The 22,382-nt window shown below is 42.5% G+C and overlaps 1 protein-coding gene across 7 annotated transcripts in view; it reads right to left on the bottom strand.

Annotated features, from left to right (window-relative positions):
• Window positions 1–22,382, bottom strand: part of KIF13A (kinesin family member 13A) — a 230,244-nt gene that overhangs the window by 51,601 nt on the left and 156,261 nt on the right. For 4 of the 7 annotated variants that reach the window (XM_047797097.1, XM_047797096.1, XM_047797095.1 and 1 more), the window contains exons 10-16: window positions 18,184–18,295; window positions 17,632–17,844; window positions 14,788–14,898; window positions 13,223–13,357; window positions 11,654–11,784; window positions 5,259–5,345; window positions 4,976–5,142 (exon numbers count right to left, since the gene is read on the bottom strand). In XM_047797097.1, coding sequence (XP_047653053.1) covers window positions 4,976–5,142; window positions 5,259–5,345; window positions 11,654–11,784; window positions 13,223–13,357; window positions 14,788–14,898; window positions 17,632–17,844; window positions 18,184–18,295 — 956 coding nt within the window. Of the gene's footprint in view, window positions 1–2,560; window positions 2,681–4,975; window positions 5,143–5,258; window positions 5,346–11,653; window positions 11,785–13,222; window positions 13,358–14,787; window positions 14,899–17,631; window positions 17,845–18,183; window positions 18,296–22,382 lie in introns of all 7 variants that reach the window. The other 3 variants (XM_047797093.1, XM_047797094.1, XM_047797091.1) reach the window with 1 other exon arrangement.

Below are 22,382 nucleotides of genomic sequence, written 5' to 3' on the forward strand. Positions count from 1 at the left end.
AGCTTGAAGAAATTTTACATGTAAGGGCTAGAGAAAAAAGTGATCTCAATTAAAAAAAAAACACATCCGGAGTTCCCGTCGTGGCGCAGTGGTTAACGAATCCGACTAGGAACCATGAAGTTTCGGGTTTGGTCCCTGCCCTTGCTCAGTGGGTTAACGATCCGGCGTTGCCGTGAGCTGTGGTGTAGGTTGCAGACGCGGCTCGGAACCCGCGTTGCTGTGGCTCTGGCGTAGGCCTGTGGCTACAGCTCCGATTCGACCCCTAGCCTGGGAACCTCCATATGCGGCGGGAGCGGCCCAAGAAATAGCAAAAAAAACAAAACAAACAAAAAAAAACACATCCTTCTCAAACAGTATATATATTTTCTCTATTTAGGTTCTGGGTTTAAAAAAGAACAGGGTCCGTTCTTTATTTAAAAAATATTCATCCGTAAAAAAAAAATTCATCAGTATTTATTTAAAAAAAGAAAATAATTTTTTCCCCTTTTTTCTTTTTAGGGCTACACCTGCAGCATATAGAAGTTCTCAGGCTAGGGGTCAAATTGGAACTGCAGGTGGGGCCTACGTCACAGCCACAGCCACAGCCACAGCCACATCAGATCTAAGCTGCACCTACACTGCAACTTATGGCAACACTGGATCTTTAATCCACTGAGAAAGGCCAGGGATTGAACCTGCATCTTCACAGACACTATGCTGGGTTCTTAACCTGCTGAGCCACAATGAGAACTCCACTATTTATATTTAAAAGGGGGGGGGCACTAACTTAGTGTTTAGTCAGCGGTATGTAGAAACACACACGATCTCAAATGGCTGGGGTAGGGGGTTCCAGGCCAAGGCACTGGTAATGGGACTGAGGCTTTTTAAAACTGTTTAGCAGCTACCATGACACAGCGCCCCTACTTAAGGGGCTTTCTTAGAGGTCACAGATCAACATGTAGATATGCAAGAGAGAGCAGCTCAAAGCATTCCTCCTCACCCCCAGCTGGCCCCAGGGCAGCCGGGGAAGGCCTGCCTAGGACTCCGATCAGGTCTGGCTATGCTACACACTGCCTGGTAGGGGTAGAGGGGCTGAGGTTTCCTTCTTTCTTTTTCTCTCTGATCCTAACACAAGTCTGGAAACATCTTTCTCTGAGACATACTTGATAACATTTTCTTTTTGAATTAATTAACCTGTTTTAGGTCTTTATCACTATACAGCATATATATATAGATAAGAAAATTTTTTTTTTGGCCACATGCTTGGTATATTACAGTTCCCAGGACAGGGGTCGAATTGGAGCTGCAGCTGCTGGTCACGGCCACAGTCACGTTGGATCCCTTAACCCACTGAGCAAGGCCAGGGATCGAACCTGCATCCTCATGGATACTAGTCAGCTTTGTTAACCGCTGAGCCATGACGGGAACTCCCAAAAACAGAACCTTTAAATCTCAGATGGAATAAGCTATGACCCTTTACCAGCCCCTCAGCTGCTCAACTTTAGAGCTGCCAGTGACTCTGTGAAAATACTTGAGTGTCTGATTCCTATTTTGAACCCTTGGGAAGAACACTATGGTCGAGAGGTACTAGGTTTGCTTTTACTTTTAATCCAAACGAATTGGGTTTTATTTATGCATGACTGTATGTATGTATTTATCTTTTTAGGGCTGCACCCACGCCATATGGAAGTTCCAAGGCTAGGAGTTTGATCAGAGCTATAGCTGCTGGCCTACACCACAGCCATAGCAATTCAGGATCCAAGCTGCGTCTGCCACCTACACCACCACAGCTCACAGCAATGCCAGATCTTTAGCCCACTGAGAAAAGCCAGGGATCGAACCCATGTCCTCATGGATACTAGTTGGGTTTGTTAACCACTGAGCCACGTTGGGAACTCCATATGAATTGGGTTTTAGATCATTATTTACTCTAGTGATTTAAAATCTATTAGTCTAGTCTATTACTGAAATAATGCAGGTGACTATGTTCCCAGAAATGTCCTGGAGTTCTTGTCATGGGGCAGCAGAAATGAATCCAACTAGGATTCAATCCCTGCCCTTGCTCAGTGGGTAAGAATCCGGCGTGGCCATGAGCTGTGGTGTAGGTCGCAGACATGGCTCAGATCTGGCATTGCTGTGGGTGTGGTATAGGCCAGCAGCTGCAGCTCTGATTTGACCCCTAGCCTGGGAACCTCCATATGCCATGGGTTCAGTCCTAAAAAGCAAAAAAAAAAAAAAAAAAAAAAAACCCACTGTCCTGAACTGCTGCACTGTCAGCAGCAATGAAGCCATTGATGAGAGTAGCAATGATACCAGTGACACTTGTGTGCTGTTGGATGCATGGGGAAAAGAAGAGCTACCAGATATTCACCACTGGGAAGACAATGGACTTGGAAGTGGTCATAAATGAAAAGAGACTATTCCTTCATCAAGCATTCAGTCTCTCTGTTGGGTAGAAATCTTCAGCTTCTTCCCCATCATGTTAGTTAGATTTTGGCCAAAGCACATAGCACAAGCACTCATCAGCAGCAATGCTAAAAACCAGTCAAGCTCTCTCATGCTCATGTCAATTAGTTAAAACCTTTATCCCAGTTTTTGTGGAGGAGCTTCGTCTGAAACCACAGGAGAGGGAAGAGAATCTTCAAATAGGACCACCAAGGGGATGACCACCAGGCCGACAGGCTTATGATCGGGAAGCCACCTAGCAGTAGAGGGGAAGGAAGGGCATGAACTTGGTTCCACCTCTGGCATCTCAGCACTGTATCAGAGGATAGTGGTGTGTCCCGCAGGAGCCCCATTTAGCGGTGGGGTTGGGGAGAGCATAGGGAAAGGGGAAATGTTCCTTTTACTTTTTTGCTTTTTAGGCCTGTACCCGTGGCACATGGAAGTTCCAGGAATAGGGGTTGAATTGGAGCTGCAGTCACTTGCCTATGCCGCAGCTACAGCAATGCCAGATCCAAGTCACATCTGCAACCTATACCACAGCTCATGGCTATGCCAGATCCTTAACCCACTGAGCGAGGCTAGGAGTTGAACCCATATTCTCTCAGATACTAGTTGGATTAGTTTCTGTTCCGCCACAATGGGACCTCCCCAAATGTTACTTTTAAATAGATAAAATCATCCATGGAGAGCAAGGCCTGATCTGAAATACCAAGTGGGTAACTCATAGTAACCATGAGCCAGGCCACTATTGCTTTGGCTAAGAAGACTGGAGGAATTAACACGTACTAAATACTCACTGGTTATTCAGGGAGTTCATATATATATTTGGGAGAAGAAGGTAGTAATTAGAGAAAATTAGATATCTGGGATGTGGGATGACACATGATTAAATGGGTATGACCTGAACATCTGCAGAGTTAGAGAATGGAGCCATCTGGAATTCTGTAACCTCATCTGAAGAAAGAAGTTCTCTTCCAATGGGCGTTCCTCCACCTGGAGTTTGGAGCTGAGTCCTCCTGTCACACCCTGTATCCATCTGGGCTTCCAAAAAACCACTCCCAGGAGACTCGCTGCTCAGGCATGTTGTTGAATGACCCATGAACATGATTCTGATGTCTGAGCATAGCTCTGGGATGTCAGATGGGATTCCTCCCAAATGGGTGAGCAGGTCACAGAGGGGAGTGGAATCTGAGTTTTTGCTGTGGTCTACCCTGTGCTGTGCTGTCGAATGCCCCAGGAGCTAATCTTAACCCCTAATCTTTGTGATGTTCTTTTTTGCTGTTACTTTACACTCTTTCACATTAATACATTACACTTGTTTTTCTGACCATTTCTTTATGCTTGACTTTTATAATCAAAATGAAGGGTCCTTGAAGCTAAAACTCCAGAAATGGCGATGAAGGAAAAGGTCAAAATCTTTATTCTTAAGACAGAATCCCCAATTTGATACGCCAGAGACCTGACAATTCTCTAGCTAGGCTCCAATTCTTCTCAGATAGGCTTATTTAAAGTGTAGAGTGAGAAAGTAAATGTTTAAGGCAAGGGCTCAACTGTGAAAACCAAAACGCTCTCCAAGCATCTCGTCAGGCTGAGGTTGTCTGTCTCTGGGATCACAGGTTTCCAGAGGCTCTCCCTGGTTTAAGATATGGATCTTTAGGTATCCAGGTATCCAAAGAGCAGGTGAATGGGAAAGTGAGCTGGACAAAGTCCAGAAACTAACTCTCTCAGGTGCTCCAGAATCTGGCCTCAACTATATCCCCATGAAATAATTCTCACCCCAAGAATGCTATGTTGTACCTGTGAACCCAGGAACTTTTCTGCCCTGCTTCTAGGTCCCAGGCACCAAGCCTGGGGAGATGGGAAAAGGGAGGGACAGATTTATAAAAGAGCAAGTAAGGAAAGAATCTGGTGTGTATTTTATTTAAGGCACTTAAATGTGTATGAAGAGGTAAAGGATTTCCTTTTAGACACAGAGACAAAGAGCTTGAATACAAACACTGAAAACCTTCTGGAAAGATTCAGAAATGATGTTTTAGGGAGACTCCACCTTAAAGATCAGAGACGGGGTCAAGTCAAAGTGCCTATAAAGCCTTTCATCCTAGCTATCATTTTGCAAAAGTTACCTGGGCTTATTAAATAAGTCTCTTTGATGGTAAAATTTCCAATTGAGTTTATAGTAAAATGTTGTGACTTTAACCTTTACATTAGATTCTATTTTGAAATTCCTGGATTCATACTCTGAACAATTCAGAAATGGTGTGCTCAAAAATGGGATATTTGGAAAGAAATTCCTTCACAATCACTCTGTACTCTAGCACCATGGAATGTTGCCGCAATTGGCTTGGAAACAAAGGGTCTCAAAAAAGGGACTGTCCACTTCCTGCTTATACCAGAGGGAGCAGACCTGGCCCTGGGATATTTTCATTAGCTCCTCAAAAACAATCATCTTTCTAAAGAATTAGCAACTGTATGTGCCTCAGTTTCAGAAGGACACTTAAGACATGCTTATAGAAATTGCTCAAGATGAAGGAATCCAAAGTTGAGGTCTTACCATTACTATTCAGCGTTTTCATGATAACTTCCATCTGTGCAAATTCATAGTTATAGTCTGGTTCTGAGGAAGCTTCACTGGCTGCATCCACGTCATGCTCTGGTGGGCCGGTTTCTTTTTCGAAGTCTTTCAACCAATCTCGCCGTTTCCTCTTCGGTAAGTTAATTCTGTGGGGTTTTTGGGTTTTTTTTTTTTTTTTTTTTAAGAGTAAATCAATGTGTTTTACACTCAGCTCACAAGAAAGATGTGTGAATGAAGACAGCAGTGAACACAAAGCTCTCACCTGAAGAAGTGGTTATTCCCCCACAGGATTCGATCCCCATGCCACAGCTGGGTGGTGCTGCAGACCAGGGTGCCGTTGACACAGGACCTGAAGGAACACAGGATTGGGGGGTCGGGGGCATAGGTCAGCTGAACAGTGAAGAGCACAAAGCCCAGACCCAGGAGCTGAAGCAATAACTGGGGGAACGTTCTCTCACTAGACATATTCGACTAATACCTAATGAAGGAATAACAGAATGGTAACTACTATGGCAACACGAGATCTAGGCAAAGATGATCAAGGGACACCAATAACCCTCAAAAGCAGTTGCACTCCTGAGGGAGATGGACAGCAATGCCTATGGGACATTCCTGACCATATTTGAGCTGAACCTGATCAAACTTTTACATCTAAATACCAACTTCAGAAGCACAGAGGGAAGAGGCTAAATGATACCCCAGGATGCAAGGGGCAAAATGCTAGCTGTCTTCAGCAAATGAAATGCAAGAAAACAAGGCAGGGGGTGGGTGTGTGGAGGAGAGAGGGGGCCTCATGGGCTAAAAGAAACCTAAGAGACATAACAATCAATGACGATGGTCGAATCTTCCCTGGATCTTGATTTCAAGAACGAGCTGAAAAAGATCCTTTATAAGACAATGGAGGGGAGTTCCCGATGTGGCACAGTGGGTTAGGTAATCCAGCATTACAGATATGGCTCAGAGTCAACCCCTGGCCTGGGAACTTCCATATATGCCTGAGTGTGGCCATTAAAATAAAATAAAATAAAATAAATGACAATAAAATATAATATAAATCTATCAAAACATTATGCTGCATACCTGAAACTAATATAATACTGTAAGTCAATTATCCTTTAATAAAAATAAGCAAATAATTAGGGGTAGGGAAGACAACTGTAATAGTCTCAATTACACAGTATATGTCACACCGTAAATGATGTTCACTGGTCTCTGGGTTTGTGCTGGTCTGTGCATCTTGGACTTGTCTGAAACAAATTTTGAAGAAGCAACTGTGGAACAGACATGGGAGGTGGTCTTTCAATAGTGCAGTTTCCCTCACATTGCAACTTTCTACAGCTCATGGGCTATGCAGGGGCTGTGAAGTCAGGAGCCTAAATGAGTTATGTAGGATTTTCTGCTTATTAGAAGATCTCATCAACTGATCCTTTGACACAGGTAAAGCTCTGTCTTTGTGACTTTTTTTAGTGGGAGAGGAAAAGTCCTCCAGAATTTTTAGCATGGACAATTTTAGTCTTCTTATAAATGTTTCCTTCACTTAAAGACATTTACTAGCCTTTAAGAGCAAAACAAAACATTACGGGGATAATTAATTAGTTAATTAACTGAAATTTAATTTGCTAAAAGACTGTCAGGTGAAGTTTGATGGAGAAAAATAAAGAGTATTACTTTGAGTTTTAATTTTTTTGTAAATTGCTTTCATCATATAGTCTCAGCTGGTTCCTCATCTTTAGGGAACTCTCAAGCTCAAAGTTATGGAACAAGGAGCATTCACATATGAAAAATGTTACCACATTTTACCTTTGTGGTAGAATTCAAATCTGGTGACTAAGATATATATATATATTTTTTTTCTTCTTCTTTCTTTTCCTTCTCTTTTTTTTTTTTTAGAGCCACACCTGTGGCATATGGAAGTTCCTGGGCTAGGGGTCAAATTGGAGCTGCGGGCGGCAGGCCTACACCACTGCCACAGCAATGCCAGATCCAAGCCACATCTGCGACCTAGGCCACAGCTTGTGGCAATGTTGGATCCTTAATCCACTAAGTGATGCCAAGAATCAAACCTGAATCCTCATGGATACTATGTCAGTTCTTAACCCACTGAACCACAACAGGAACTCCTAAAATTTTATTAATTAAAAGTACTCTGGAATATCATCTGAAATGTTTTTAATCTGCCATACACAAACAGAGGAAAACTTTGGTGTGTATATTTTACACTAACACGCTCCCATCCAAATGACTCGCAACATTGTGACTCAAGTTTTGAAAGTCTGTTTCCCATCTATTTGGAATTATATTCTGATTTATTCATCTGCCGAAAATGGAAAATGAGATCAGAATATGCATGCACATATTTGTCCCTTGTGAAAATTACTGAAAAGAAACCTTAACTAAAATTGAGGTCAAGAAGCCTCAAGAGGAAACTCACATCCTGCCATTACTTACCTCAAATGAAGGACGTCAGCTATTGACCCCAACAGGAAGAAACCTACCTGTACCCCCACACAGGGGGGGTAAAGTACAACTACTCTGCTACCCCAGCAGGAAGAAGGCAGGCCTCCTTCCTGCCTAGCAACAAGCCCAGCCAATAAAAACGCCACGGCTCAGTCAAGGAGAGGTTGTCACTTGAACTTTTACTTTCCTCCAATGAACTTCCTTGCTAATGATTTCCTTTCCCTGACCCACCCTTCTTATTATGTAACTCTTCCAGGTTGTGTAACCCCTCAGAGGATCGTTCTGTCTGAGATGGTGCCTAATTCACGAACCATTTCATACAGCAATTCCATCTTCAAATTTACTTAAATTTGGAGGGTTTTGTTTGTTTTTTGGCTGTACCCGTGGCACGTGGAAATTCCTGGGCTAGGGATCGAACCTGTGCCACAGTTACAGTTTTGTGCCATGGTTGCAGCAATACTGGATCCTTAACCTACTGTGCCACAAGGGAACTTCCTTGAATTTTGTTTTTTAACACTATAAATATATACACATTTTTGTCAAAAGGATGATAGAAGATTTTTTTTCCAATTGTATAGAATACTTATCTCTTCTACCTAAAAAAAAAAAAAAAATCAGTAGTCAGTTTTTAAGGAAAATATTTTCCCTTTGCTTATTAGAGTGTCTGAAAAACCCTCCAGAAATTCTAGGAATTGCAGTATGATCAGCAGTAGAAATGTGTTACTCAGTGTCCTTTATTATTTTAAACTCTGAATTATAATTTTAAAAATACAATGCTTGGGATTTCCCTTGTGTCACAGCAGGTTAAGGATCTGGCATTGTCACTGAAGCAGCTCAGGGTGGTGACATGGCATGGGTTTGATCCCTGGCCTGGGAACATCCACAAGCCATGGGTGTGGCCAAAAAAAAAAAAAAAATTCGGGTTCTCATTCTCCCTAGCTACATATTAATTTTCAACAGCATCATCTCAATAGTGGCTACCAAATAGTCTTAGCAGATTCAGAAACTTTTCTATAAAAAAGTTCAGTAGTGCAGTGTTATTCTAGAATAAAACTAAAACCAGTTCCAGAGGAAATTAGAGAAAAATATAAGCTTCACCTCTCTTACATATCAATTACTTTTGTGATCATAGGGGTTCTTTAGAGAACCCCTATGTAGGTGGTTACACACACACACACACCCACACCCACACAGCCCTGAACACACATATACACACATCACTCTGCCATTTGAGTATGCTCTTATTACAATAGTAAAAAAAGAAAAAGTTATGGAAACTGCCTGGTTGGGTAGTCAAGCCAAGAAATTAGCATAAAAAGTAATTTCTCTTTGGACACATGCCTAGGGCACTTGAAAGAAACAAATATAAAATCTCTCTGAAGGAATTTATATAGCCGCACCCAGGCCACCAGGACTCCCACAGATAAACTGCTGAAGATAAATAAGCACATCTAAAATATCATGACTGCTTTAGGAAGCAAAGTTATCAGCAGATACAACAAGCAGTTGGAATGAAGGGAATCTTCAAATTCGGAGAACAGGGTTTCCAAATAAGGACAATAAAGTAAGTAAAAATAAAATTATTAAAGCACACATTGGAGTGAAAAACAAGACTCCACCAATAGAGACCAGGCTTATCTGAAAAAGGACTTCCTAAACTTCTGCAAATGAAAAACAGACACTGAAATGCAAAACTTAGGAGAATGGTTAAGCAGCAGGTAAGGCAGGCCAAGAGAGAATTGGTGGATCTGAGGATAGATCTGAGGAAATAATGACTATCCCTTAATCCCTTGGCCTTCTCCTGCTGTGTCTCCCCAAACCTATTTCCATCTTCACAACCAAGAGTCTCCACCTGCTTTCTCACCTCACTGTCTTCCTTCCTTGCATTTTTTTCCTTCTCTAACCACCACCACATGACACCTAAATATCCCATGGTTGCGAGTGTCTTCCTAATTGCTATGTCCAACAGGAGCTCCTTAGCTTCCTCTCTGACTTCTTTAAATGTTCTCTTGCCCTGGATTCCATCATTGTATCCTGCTGTTTACCTCCATGGCTTCTGACTCCTTGCCTCCCCCTCCTTCATGGATTATCTTCAGATCAGTCCTAAAACACTGGTTTAACTCTTCCACTATACACTGCAGCTCCACTTTCAAGACAGGCAATAGTGATAACACCCAGTTCTATACCTTTAGCGTCATTCTACAGCCCTAAATACAATGTGCAACTGGAAATCTCACGTTCATCTCCCATGTCAAAGTATCCCAAACTGAACTCATTACCTATCATCCTCCAAACCTGTTACTCCTCTCATAGACCTTATTTTGATTTAGCAGCACTGTTTATCAAGTCTCTTAGGACAGAAATCTAACATTACTGACTTCTTTTACTGAGTCCCCATCCGGTCCCCAAGCACAAGACTAAACCTTGCTGACTCTCAAGTAATTCTGAAATCCATTTTGTTCTCTATGACTTTTGCTACTGCTATGTTCCCACAACAATATCATAATAATAACCTAACAGATCCCTGACCTCCAGTCCTGCAAACCCTACACATTTTTAGAGTAATCAGATTTGCAGGTTATAAAGATCATTTTAGAAGGAGCCATTATCTCTCTGTATAATAACTATTGTTTCTATCCATTCTCTTCCATCTGACTTTGAGTTACTCCATGTAGGCATTTCCAGCACAGAGCCTGGAGCAAAGTACACTGAATGTATGAACCACTACCCTGAGGTTATAGGAAAGGAGGAAATTGGGCAGGGTGGGAAAAGAAGAGGAGGATAAAAAACATGGAATTGAAATTGGACACGAGAAAATCTACTAAAAAAAAAAAATCATTTTTAGATACAGTATTAACATGAGAATATGATCAAATTATCATGTCCTGTGTATATGTGTCTACACACACATACATACATACACACACACGTATAATTTAGTTCGTCAATTTTTTAAAAAAAGGATAAAAAAAACCCCAGCACTTTTAATAGGGGGATAGAGCATAAAGCCAAATTCTATTTGAACATGGAATAAGCAAAAATTATGGAATAGTATCATATCACTAAATATCTTAAACAATATATCACTATAATGCATGGCCTTTAAATTCCATGAATCATGTATGTTCTTATTGTTAGTTTCATTTTTTCATCACTTAGCAATGTGTACGGGAGTTCCCTTCGTGGCTCAGCATTAATGAACCTAAATAGGATCCATGAGGATGTGGGTTCGATCCCTGGCCTTGCTCAGTGGGTTGAAGATCCAGTGTTGCCATGATCTGCGGTGTAGGTCACAGATGCGGCTCGGACCCTGCGTTGCTGTGGCTGTGGTGTAGGCCAGCAGCTGAAGCTCCGATTCAACCCCTAGCCTGGGAACTTCCATATGCCTCAGGTGCAGCCCTAAAAAGAAAAAAAAGAAAAAGAAATGTGTATGGCTGATATTAACAGAATGAATGCAGTTTTCTTCATAAAAATGTGTGTTCTGAATTATATTTTTTTAAAAAAGAAATGCTATTTTTTTTTTTTTGCCCATTCCTGCAGTATGCAGAAGTTCCCAGGCCAAGGACTGAACCCTCGTCACAGCAATGACAACGCCAGATCCTTAGCTGAGATCCTTAGCTGTTAGGCCACCAGGGAACTGCTGAACTATAATGCTGTGCATCAATGAATATTGTTTTAAGACTTCATTTTAAACCTTTATATTATAAAATAACTCAAAATATCATTTACTAGAAATTAAAAAGTAAATATATTATCCTGTCAATTCTCAATTTTTTACATATTATAGCCTAGTTTTAGGCATTTTTCATACAATGGAGTTATCTGATTAGCTGCTTTTTACACAACACATAACACTGGGTAATCGCAACTAACTTTATTCAATATTTACAGGCATTGAGGCAGGTGATTTATATGTTGTGTCTACTATTAGCTTCATTTATCACACGAGGGAATTGAAGATTAGATAAAAGTATCTTATCTAAGATCACCCAGCCAGTCAAGGCAGAAGCAGCCACCCTGAAGCTAGTGCCCTAAATCTTGATTACACAGCTCTGGACAAGCGGAAAGCAAATCCGGAGAATCAAGTGCAGCCTTACCTTTGACAACACTGGGCAAACAGAAAGAGGCTGTCTGCTTCTGAAAATAAGGCACTTGCTGCAAACAAGCTATGTAAAGACACGTTTAGATAGGTTTTCTTACCTTGCATTTTCTTTTGGGGTGAGGGTGACCTCTCCATCGGATGCAATATCAATCTCACAGTGTTCGGGCTGAATTCCTATCCCAAAGAGCTGGATGTCCTGAGAAGTATCTGCACCTACCCTGGTATGGTCCTGGAAAGAGGTCATGAAAGTAAAGAACAAAATCTGTGCTTACAAGTAACTCAGCAAAAATATATCACCATCAATGTGAATAACCTGACAGCACATGGCTGACAGTACTGCATGAACTGGATGGGAGGTGTGAGATCTGGTTCATTGTCAAAACCTCAAACTTCAGGCATATGAGGACTGTGACTCCTGGTGACTCAGCCCACTGCTCATTCCTGTCCTTTGTTCTGTTGCTCTAAAAATCATTCAGTCGCTCTGATGATAATACTTCCTTATTCAACAGAGAGAATGCAAGGCTTGGTCTTTCAAAATTAAGGTTTCAGAAACAATCCCTTACCCCTTCCTCATCTCCTAAATGAAAAGATCTTAAGTCCATTAGTGGACTCTCAATAAGTCAAGGGCTATTTGTGTCCTATTTGTCTCTGGAAAAAGTAGAATAAAATGGATAATAGAAAATCGAGAGAGCAGAAATGGGTACAACACTGTAAATCATCTGAACTTTAATAAAAAAAAATTTTTTTTTTAAGCAAGAAGACTTTTAAAAGGAGTGAAGGCTCCTTTCTTCATTTCTAGCTTATCCTCCATTGCCTTCTGTATATTCACTAGGCAGACGAGAACCCTTGACAAAGCAGTTTGAGAACTGCTATAACAAGCTGTGCAGCATAGTCAGTGGTAGAACCCTGAGGCCCAAAATGCCAAACCCAAAAGGCTGCTCATCTCTACACAGGAAGGGGATTATGGGACCGCAAGTTATTTCCTGAGGATGTTGGTTTAGAAGGTATGGACATGGATGAACTCTAGCTGTCTAATGGCCACAAAGGTCTGCTTTAGGTTTGTGCAGATGTTGAGATCTCCTTAGAATTACTGAAAAGCATAATGGTGACTCTCTGGAGCTTCTCAGAGTCCCTGTCGCCACAGCCAGCAATCACCCTGACACCCTCACTTACTCATGTGCTTCCGATGCCTGCACAGCAAAGGAGCCCAACTGCACAGCCCCAGTATAACACAAAACAGTTGGTTTTCACACAAAATGGTAACCTGACTGTACTACAAATCTTATCTTTTTTTTTTTTTTTGCTTTTTTAGGGCTGCATCTGCAGCATGTGGAAGTTCCCAGGCTAGGGGTCCAATTGGAGCTGCACCTGCCGGCTACAGCCACAGCCAAAGCCACATGGGATCCAAGCTACGTCTGTGATGTACAACACAACTCATAGCAACACCCGATCTTTAACCCATTGAGAGAGGCCTGGGATTGAACCTGCAACCTCACAGATACTAGTCAGGTTTGTAACCTGCTGAGCCACAGTGGGAACTCCCCAGTCCTCTTACTTTCAACAAGGGCCAAGCTGGATACAAAAAGCAAAATCATGGAGACACGCTCAAGTGGGACTTGCACATGAATGAATCAGGATGGCAACTATCTATTAATATACTCTCTTACCTTTAAATAATACACCAGAAGTTCGTTGAGAGCAGGGTCTGCGTTCAGGTTGACTAAGTAGCACTTGTCATCTCCCACTTTTATACCAGAAGTCTCCAGGGAAATCCCCATACTTTCAAGTTGCCGCTGCCTCTCCTGTGCACAGAAGCAGACAAAAGCAGGGCAGCTCTATTTGCTGCTCTTTTCATGAGATGTATCCATGGAAAGCTTAAGTCACTATTTCTGGGGACAAGGCCAGTGAAATTCTACTCAGCTCAACCAAGTTTATTGAGAGCCTAAAATGCGTGCCATCTTGTGTCAGTGTCACAGGGGCACCAGGGGTGAACCGAGCACCATCCTGCTCTTAAGGGGCTTCCAGTCCAGTGGAGGAGAAAAGACCACACAACTAGAAGCAGAAGAGGAGAGCCCTGTGCTGCTGGAGAAGAACAATAAGCTGCTGGGCTTCAGAGGAAGATCATGATGGGCTAAGAATCCAGGAAAGGCTTTAGGAAGAGAATACATTTGAGATGGTTCTTGAGGCATAAGAAGAATTTCAACAGGAAGAAATGGGGGAGTAGCGAGGTAAGGGCAGAATGTTCTAGGGGAAGGGTATAGGAAAACACAGTGAAGACTCTGGGCACACTGGATGACTTCAGGAGTTACGAGCCCCCAGCGCATGTGGGAAAGTGGTGGGGGGGGGGGCCTGGAAGAATAGGCTGGGTCCCTTCTACAGAGGGCCTGGAATTCATTCACTTTTTGGGAGAAATATGTGTGTTTTAGGTACTGCTCTAGGGCTGGGAACACAACAGCAAATAAAACAAAGCTCCTTCTTTCATGAAAACTTACATTCTTCTGGAAGGAGACCATAAAAAAAAGAGAGAAGTAAAATAAAGAATTTCCAGTGGTGTTATATGCTCTGAAGAAACACAGAGCAATGGAGGTTATTGAAAGTTATAGAAAGTCAGGTGTGCATTTGTCATATCTACAAGAAACACATAAGCAGAAGGCTGGACTAGGTCCCAGTTACTAATTTCAAGCTACCTGATTGGGATGGTCCAAGACTTACACGAGGGCAATTCAAACGTTCATGAAATGCATAGTGTAGAGGTTCATATCTCACACACACAAACTAAGTCACACTTACACACTCACAAATACTTACAGGATTAGTCCTTGCTTTTTATTTTATCTCAAGGAAAGTTCATACAGCATTTTGTAATAAGCCCAAAGAATCCAACACAATAAAGAACGATGATGTGCCATATGTTATTAATTCTCCGCCAATCAGGTAGCTGCATGCTTTCCCAGAACAGATTTTTGTTTAAATGTGAAAAGCTGGACATATTAAAGATATTTCTTATATCCTGTCCATACAAAATCGGTACTCTCCAACAGTTCTGTCAAATACAGGGACCAAATTGTAGTTGATAAAAGACAAGGAAGTCAGTGTCTAAAAGGGACTTTATAGGCTCTGGTTCAGCAGAAAGAGGTCCTTAAAGGACCTTATGAGGATGACAAGTGCCTAAACAGGAAAGACAGCAAATGAAAAGGAATCACAATATTTTAGGCCCAAATTATCAAGCTACCTGTGCAATTTCTTCTGTTTTCCTCAGCTTCTCTTCCCAAGTCACTGTTAATTCTTTTATCAGCTTTTCAGACTCTTCGAGCTTCTCTTTCAGTTCAGGGGCCTTCATAGCCTTTAAAATGAAAGCAGAGATATCTGATTTTCTCATTTTTTTCCACCATTATGTACAAGACAACCCCTTATTGTCCTTCTTAAGCAGTTATCAACTGTCTGTTGGACGCAATTAAGCCACCCACTGTCGGGGGGTGGGGTGGGGTGGATTTAGACTTCTAATAATCAAATGAAAGAGTAAATGACTGCTACTCTACAAGAGAAAAAGAAATTCCAATGCCCTGAATTAAGATGATACAAATCATCCCAGAGTAATTTTATCCATCATATCACGTTTAAAGGCCTAAAAGGTGCTAAAGTTCATCTTCAAAATAGAAAAGTATGAGGACAAGTTACTCAAGTAGATTTCTTCTTCAGTAAGACAGAGATCAACACATATCACCAATAAGCACATTTCAGTTATATCAACAGACCAGGAAAGGGGCAGATTATTTTATTTTTTTCTTTTTTCAGCTGCACCCTTGGCATATGGAAGTTCCTGGGCCAGGGAATGAACCCAAGCAGCACCAGAGAGGCCAGACAGATTCTTAGCTCACTGTGCCACATTGGAAACTCCCAAGATTCATCTATTTTAAAATTTGAGTCTGAGCCATTTAAACTACTTTTCTTACTGATGGTAATAAACTTAGCATATTTATCACTCACTTGGAAGTGGACATCTGGTTAAAAGGGCAGTAATTTCCCTCTGAGTTTGCTCAGTGAGAATAATTAAGAGGTCTAAATATAGATATACGCAGCTTAAGAAATTTAGGGGGGCCTCGGAGTTCCTGTCGTGGCGCAATGGTTAACGAATCTGACGAGGAACCATGAGGTTGCGGGTTCGATGCCTGGCCTTGCTCAGTGGGTTAAGGATCTGATGTTGCCGTGATCTGTGGTGTAGGTCGCAGATGCAGCTCGGATCCTGCATTGCTGTGGCTCTGGCATAGGCCGGCAGCTACAGTTCTGATTCAATCTCTAGCCTGGGAACCTCCATATGCCATGCATGGGAAGCGGCCCTAGAAAAGGCAAAAAGACCAAAAAAAAAAAAAGAAATTTGGGGGGGGGGCCTGCATTTGGCCACCATATGCGTTGACACCTTATAGTAACACGAGCCTCCGCAGAGTATCACCCTATAAACAGGAAAGATGGGAGAGCTCGGACAAGAAGCTGAAGTGGCAACGAGGTGGAGGCTGGCTGAGGATGCTTCAGTCTCACTGTGTTAACAGAGCCTGAGAGTGACGTTTAGTGCCGGGTTCAAGGGGACACACATGAAAATTCTAGATGAACCTATTGTGGCTCTTCTTCTCTACCCTTTCCCCAGGCACCTTTGTATCCATCTGACCTAGATTATACAGTCATAGTAGAAATGCAGATTCAGAGATAAGAAGGAGGATGTAGATTATCCATCTACAGACAAATTCCAGAGCCACTACACTTTCCTCCTAAGATCATGACTCTTATCAAAGTGTATCAGCATTCTGACTTTTCAGGCGTTCTGCTACCTTTCTTGGCATCAATAAAAAGAATTATGCTTGATGCACTCAATGATGATTGTAATGATGATAATGACAAAAAGAGCAACATTTATTGAGCATTTAGGATGTACAGGGCTAAGTGCTAAGTGTGCTAAGTGCTTTGCAGCATCAATGTTGTACTAGGAGTTAGGGATTAAAACAAAATTAATTAAACACAGCTTCCTGCACTTTAGGAGTCTGTGGCTCAGAGGAGAAAGACATGTAAACAAACAGCGTAATGCAACTCCACGGTCACCAATAGATGGAGCATGCAGATCCCTGGCTTTGACTTCTTTTGTTTGTGAGGTCAGCAGAGAGTGGTATGAAGGAATGTGAACTCAGAAGCCTGAGGCACACACCCAGGCAAGGCAGGTGGAAGCACATGGCTGAAGGTAAGGCCCTCGGCCTCCCTCTCAGCCCTATCTGCTACTTCCATGAGACAGTGCCTCAGCTGGCAACAACTCTTTGGAAGGAGGTATGGTTATTCAAGTCTGGGTAAAGCCAAGGAAAGATGGTAACAATGCAAGATTATTGATTTTGTTCCCTGTCAGGAGTTGATATAAATGCAAAACAAAAATAAGATAAAAAGATTTCTGAATTGTTCCTAAGGTCAGTTATTCCTGACCACCGAGTCTTCCATGACGTAACGAGGAGGTGATACACAACGAACGTCTCTGAAAATGGCAAGGCCATGTGGGAAGATAATCTATGATGTGAAGCAAAGGAGCACATTTGGTTCTCAGGATCTCCCACTGGAAGAGATCTGGGCTCAAGGGCCAACGGCCTGACTGAAGCAAACAGGCAGCAGCAGCAGCGACACCCTCTCTTTTTTTTCTTCCACTGGCTTTTTAAACAGCTTTATTGAGGTATAATTTGCATACCATAACATTCACCCACTGTGTCCATAATTCAGTGAGTTTTAGTACATTTTCAGAGTTGTGCAAACATCACTACAATCCAAGTTTAGGGCATTTCCATCACCCAGAAATATTCCCTTGAGTAAATAGGCCGTCAAGCTCTGCCCTCAGCCAACCCACTGATCTGCTTTTCTCTAGCAGCCCCTCTCTCGGTTCCTGGGATGGAGCCTTGTGACACGCACAGCACTCAGCACGGAGAAGACGCCCGTCAACTCAGAGCTGCTGAACACAGGGAGGGGACCCGGAGTAGCAAGCGAGCCGTGGTTGCACTCGGACCCCCCAAGCCAGGGAGCTGGGATCTCAGGGAGCGGGGGCCGGGCGTACCTCAGCCTGGGACAGCTGCTCTCTCAGTTTCTCCACTTCCTCCCGCAGCTCCCGGATGACTTTTGCGTTGGGATCCTCGTTCACCACGGCATGGTTGACGATCCTTTTGGCTCGATCTGCGTATCTCAGGGTGGAGAGGGTCTCTTCGTAGTTGTCTGCTGCTGGGCTGATGGTGGCGATCATAGAGGTCTGGCTGTTGCCCCCCAAATTGTCCTGCGACACATTTCAAACAGCATCTTAGAAACGAGGCCCACTCATTCCATGCACAACACACCCGAGGGGGAGCAGCATCGTGGAAATGGGTTTGTATTTCACAGATAATAGGATGACCACATGAAAGGGTCTCTATTCACAGCCAAGCATGATGCCTGTTGAACAGCAGGATAATGCAAGAAAGGACAGGAGTAAGTTTTCATCCTGTATGTTTAGGAATCAGGATGAAGCACTGCAGGGGGTTCCTTGTGTATTTAGTTAGCTTTACACACACCACTCAGCTGTCACCTTTGAATCAGCCAATTTCTAGTTGGAAAAGAACATGGAACAACGAATTACCTTAAGAAGCCAAGTGAGGACCGAATCACGATAAGGCACAAATTTGTTTTTACCCTTGCCAGCCGCCTGGTCAGCCAGCGATGAGATAACCAACCCCAAGGTTGTCAGTGATCTGCCCAGAGAAAAATTAAAAAAAAAAAAAAATCAGTTTTATGGAGCATTTCTGTTGTATTCCTAAAAGAAGAATCCTTCTAGGAAATAAATATAAAATATGCAGAGAAATTAGTCCCTAGAGTTGATACAATCAGGTCTATAATAATTGTTACGAAGCTGTAAAAAAGGAAAACAAAAACTTCATTAATTTAAAAGAATGAATTTAGAATCCCTGTGGAATCTACTCTGTTCAGTCATAGGACCTGTGAAACATTCATTTCAGAACCTGGAAACATACACTTAAAAGGTCACACTCAAGAATTATAACTTACTCCAAAGATTATGTTTAAAGTCTGAGCCATTTACTCTTTGGGTCTAAATTGGACCATTCTGGCCTCTGATTTTCCCAGAGTAACCTTGTAACTTGCAGAGCCCCCTTCCAGGACACGTTACATGATACATCCTGTTCATCTGCTTAGAGCGGGCAAGCTTGTTTCAACGTGGAGTTACTGCACTTGAACAAAAACAAAGAACTACTCCAGCAGAATCTTGGAGGCTTTCCCAGGCCCACTAAGTCAGAACCAGTGAAAAAATACCTCCAGGTGATTCACATGCACATTAAATTTTGAGAAGCGTGGATGAACAATACCCAGAGTGATACAGACATTCAGGTGCCAGGCCTATGAGTCTCCAAATGTGGTGATTTGTGGTCTTGTTAGAAATGCACATTCTTAGGCCCCGGCTCAGACTTGGTGAATCAGACACTCATAGCAGGACTCAAGAACCTGACTTTTTTTTTTTTTTTTTAGGGCTGCACCTGTGGCATATGAAGTCCCCAGGCTAGGGATCCAATCAGAGTTGCAGTTGCCAGCCCGCACCACAGCCACAGCCACACCAGATCCGAGCTGTGTCTGTGACCTACACCACAGCTCATGGCAACACCAGATCCTTAACCCACTGAGCAAGGCCAGGGATCGAACCTGCATCCTCATGAACTAGTTGAGTTCGTTACCGCTGAGCCACGATGGGAACTCCCTAGAACCTTAGGTTTACCAAGCCTCTCGTGTGATTCTGATGCAGGTAGAGTCTCAGAACCACTGGTCTAGGCTAATGAGTTTCCCCTGATGGTTAATACGTGTTCTCTGCACTTGGGGACGAAGTCAGCAAGGAAACAACAGTGCTACTGTGGAATGAAGGACATGCTTGTGTATCACAACTAAGCACCAATTTCTCTTTTAAAAGGAAATCAATCGGACCCCAAGTTTAGCAGCCACAAAAGAAAAGTCTCAGGACATCTCCCAGGATTGAGAGGAAGGTTACATGATATCTCAAAGACAAATGCTTTATAAATGATTTTAAAATGAAACATTACTCCTTTTTTTTTCTTTTTGCCTTTTCTAGGACTGCTCCTGCAGCATATGGAGATTCCCAGGCTAGGAGTCTAATCAGAGCCGTAGCCATTGGCCTATGCCAGAGCCACAGCAATGCAGGATCCAAGCCGTGTCTGCAACCTACACCATAGCTCATGGCAACGCCGGATCCTTAATCCACTGAGCAAGGCCAGGGATTGAACCTGCAACCTCATGGTTCCGAGTTGGATTCGTTAACCACTGAGCCATGACAGGAACTCCAAACATTACTACTTATTTATAAACACAAGGAAGGGCACAAATCAACCCATGACTCAAGGTTAGCAACTGAAAGACCAGACAGCTCTCTTTCTAATGTTAATAATAGATTTCCATTAAATAATGAAGGGAATAAAAGCAGATTTCCCATAAAACAAGATTCTCTGAAGGTAAGTCACTGAAATACAAAGCAACTCCAAGAGGTAGAAAAGGAGCCAGAATTTTAGTAACTAACAGCCATTACTGCCAAGTGACATAAATATGTACACCATAATTGACAGATTTCAAAGTTAAACAAATCTACCCCAAGAGAAGTGAAAACATATGTCCACACAGAAACTTGTCTGCAAATTCTCATAGAAGCTATATTCACAACAACCAAAATGTGGAAACAGCCCAAATGTCCATGAAATGATGAAAGAATGAAATGTAATATCTCCTCATAAGGGAATATTACTCAGCCATAAAAGTCCTGAAACTTCCCACAGCATGGATGAACCCTGAGAATTTATGACAAGAAAAGTAAGCCAAATACCAAAGACCACTGTCCTGGGTTGAAGAGTGTCCTCCCAAGTTCATGTCCACCAGAATCTCAGGTGAGACCTCATTTGGAAATAAGGTTCCTGCAGATGTAATTGGTTAAGATGAGATCATACTGGCTTAGGAAGGGCTCTGATCCAATGACTGACACCCTTATAAAAACATCATGAGAAGATGCACAGACATGGGGGAAACACCATGAAAATGGGGGAAAGGCTGAAGTCATGCATCTACAAGCCAAGGAACGCCCGCAACCACCAGAAGCCAGGAGAGAGGCATGGCATAGATCTGGCCTCTGAGCCACCAGGAAGGAACCAACCCTGCCAAGCCCCTGATTTTGAACTTCTGGCCTTCAGAACTGTGAGAAAGTTATTTGTCTGTTGTTGGAACCCATCCAGTTTGTGGTAATCTGTTATGATAACATGAGGAAACTGACCAGCCACATACTATGTGTTTCCATTTACATATGAAATATCCAGAATAGACCAATCTACTGCTGAGGGCTGGGGAGGTGGGATAAAAGGGAAATGATCTGGACACCACATTTCCTTTGGCAACGAGGAAAATGTTTTAAAATTAGATCATGGTTATGGTAATACAACTCTGTGGATATCGTAAAGCTACTGAACTGTACACTTTAAAATGACAAGGTACATGGCATGTGAGTGATTTCTTAATATTACCTTTTTTTTTTTCCCCCCTAAATTCAAGTTCAGGGAGTTTCCACTGTGGCACAGCAGAAACAAATCCAACTAGTATCCATGAGGATGTGAATTCTATCCCTGGCCTTGATCAGTGGGTTAAGGATCCGGTGCTGCCATGAGCTGTGGTGTAGGCCAATGGCTACAGCTTTGATTCGACACCTAGTCTGGGAACTTCCACAGGTGCATGTGCAGCCCTAAAAAGCAAAAAAAAAAAAAAAAGAAAAAAAATTCAAGTTAAATCACTCCTCCCAAAGATAACAATTTTAAGAAAGAAAATGGCATGTGATATATATGAGAGGGAAAAAGGAGTTCAGTATAAGGCAAAAACACATTTCTGCTTTGGATGTCACATACATAGAGGGTGTTTTTCACATTTTGCAACTATGGAAATATAATTTCCACTTGGAAGCAATTCTTTGGACCATCCCGGATTTTTCATACTCGAATGCAGCAGAAATCACTTTAATTCGTACCAACTATAAAGAACTCAGTGACTCAGGGGTCAATTCCAGCAGCTCTGAGGTTAGCAGTGGTTCTATAGCTCCACAGCTTTTCCACTTAGGGAAGCGTATCACTCACAGAAGCCAACTCTTTACCTAATGGTGTGCACGCATTCAAGATAAGAATGTCATCTAAACCTATTAGGGTCCCCAAGGAACAAAAAGAAATAAATGGCAGAACGAGTGGGATTCAGTGGTGACTGAGAGGTCACCGGTCACCCCACGCATTCCTTCCATCTAGGTTCCCCCTTAGAAGCAGTGATCCAAGGGCTTCTAGGATCTGGAAAACCATTTGGAAGTTCAATGTCTGGGAGGTGAACACTAGGCTTACATACTTTTAATTTAATTTAATTAATTCATTAATTTATTTATTTTGCTTTTTTTTTAGGGCCGCACCCGTGGCATATGGAGGTTCCCAGGCCAGGGATCGAATCGGAGCTACAGCTGCTGGCCTACACCAGAGCCACAGCAACATCATATCCGAGCCGTGTCTGTGATCTACCCCACAGCTCACAGCAATGCCAGATCCTTAATCCACTGAGCGAGGCCAGGGATTGAACCCGCAATCTCATGGTTCCTAGTGAGATTCATTTCCACCAGGCCATGATGGGAACTCCAAAGGCTTACATATTTTAATGGGAATTTTATTTTCAGGTACCTTAACACAATAATAAAATCACCAATTATGGTCCTACTAGCACTGCCTGGAGGCAAATGGGCAGCTCACAGGTGTC

This window comes from Phacochoerus africanus, chromosome 9 (assembly GCF_016906955.1).
Source record: "Phacochoerus africanus isolate WHEZ1 chromosome 9, ROS_Pafr_v1, whole genome shotgun sequence".
Lineage (NCBI taxonomy): Eukaryota > Metazoa > Chordata > Mammalia > Artiodactyla > Suidae > Phacochoerus > Phacochoerus africanus.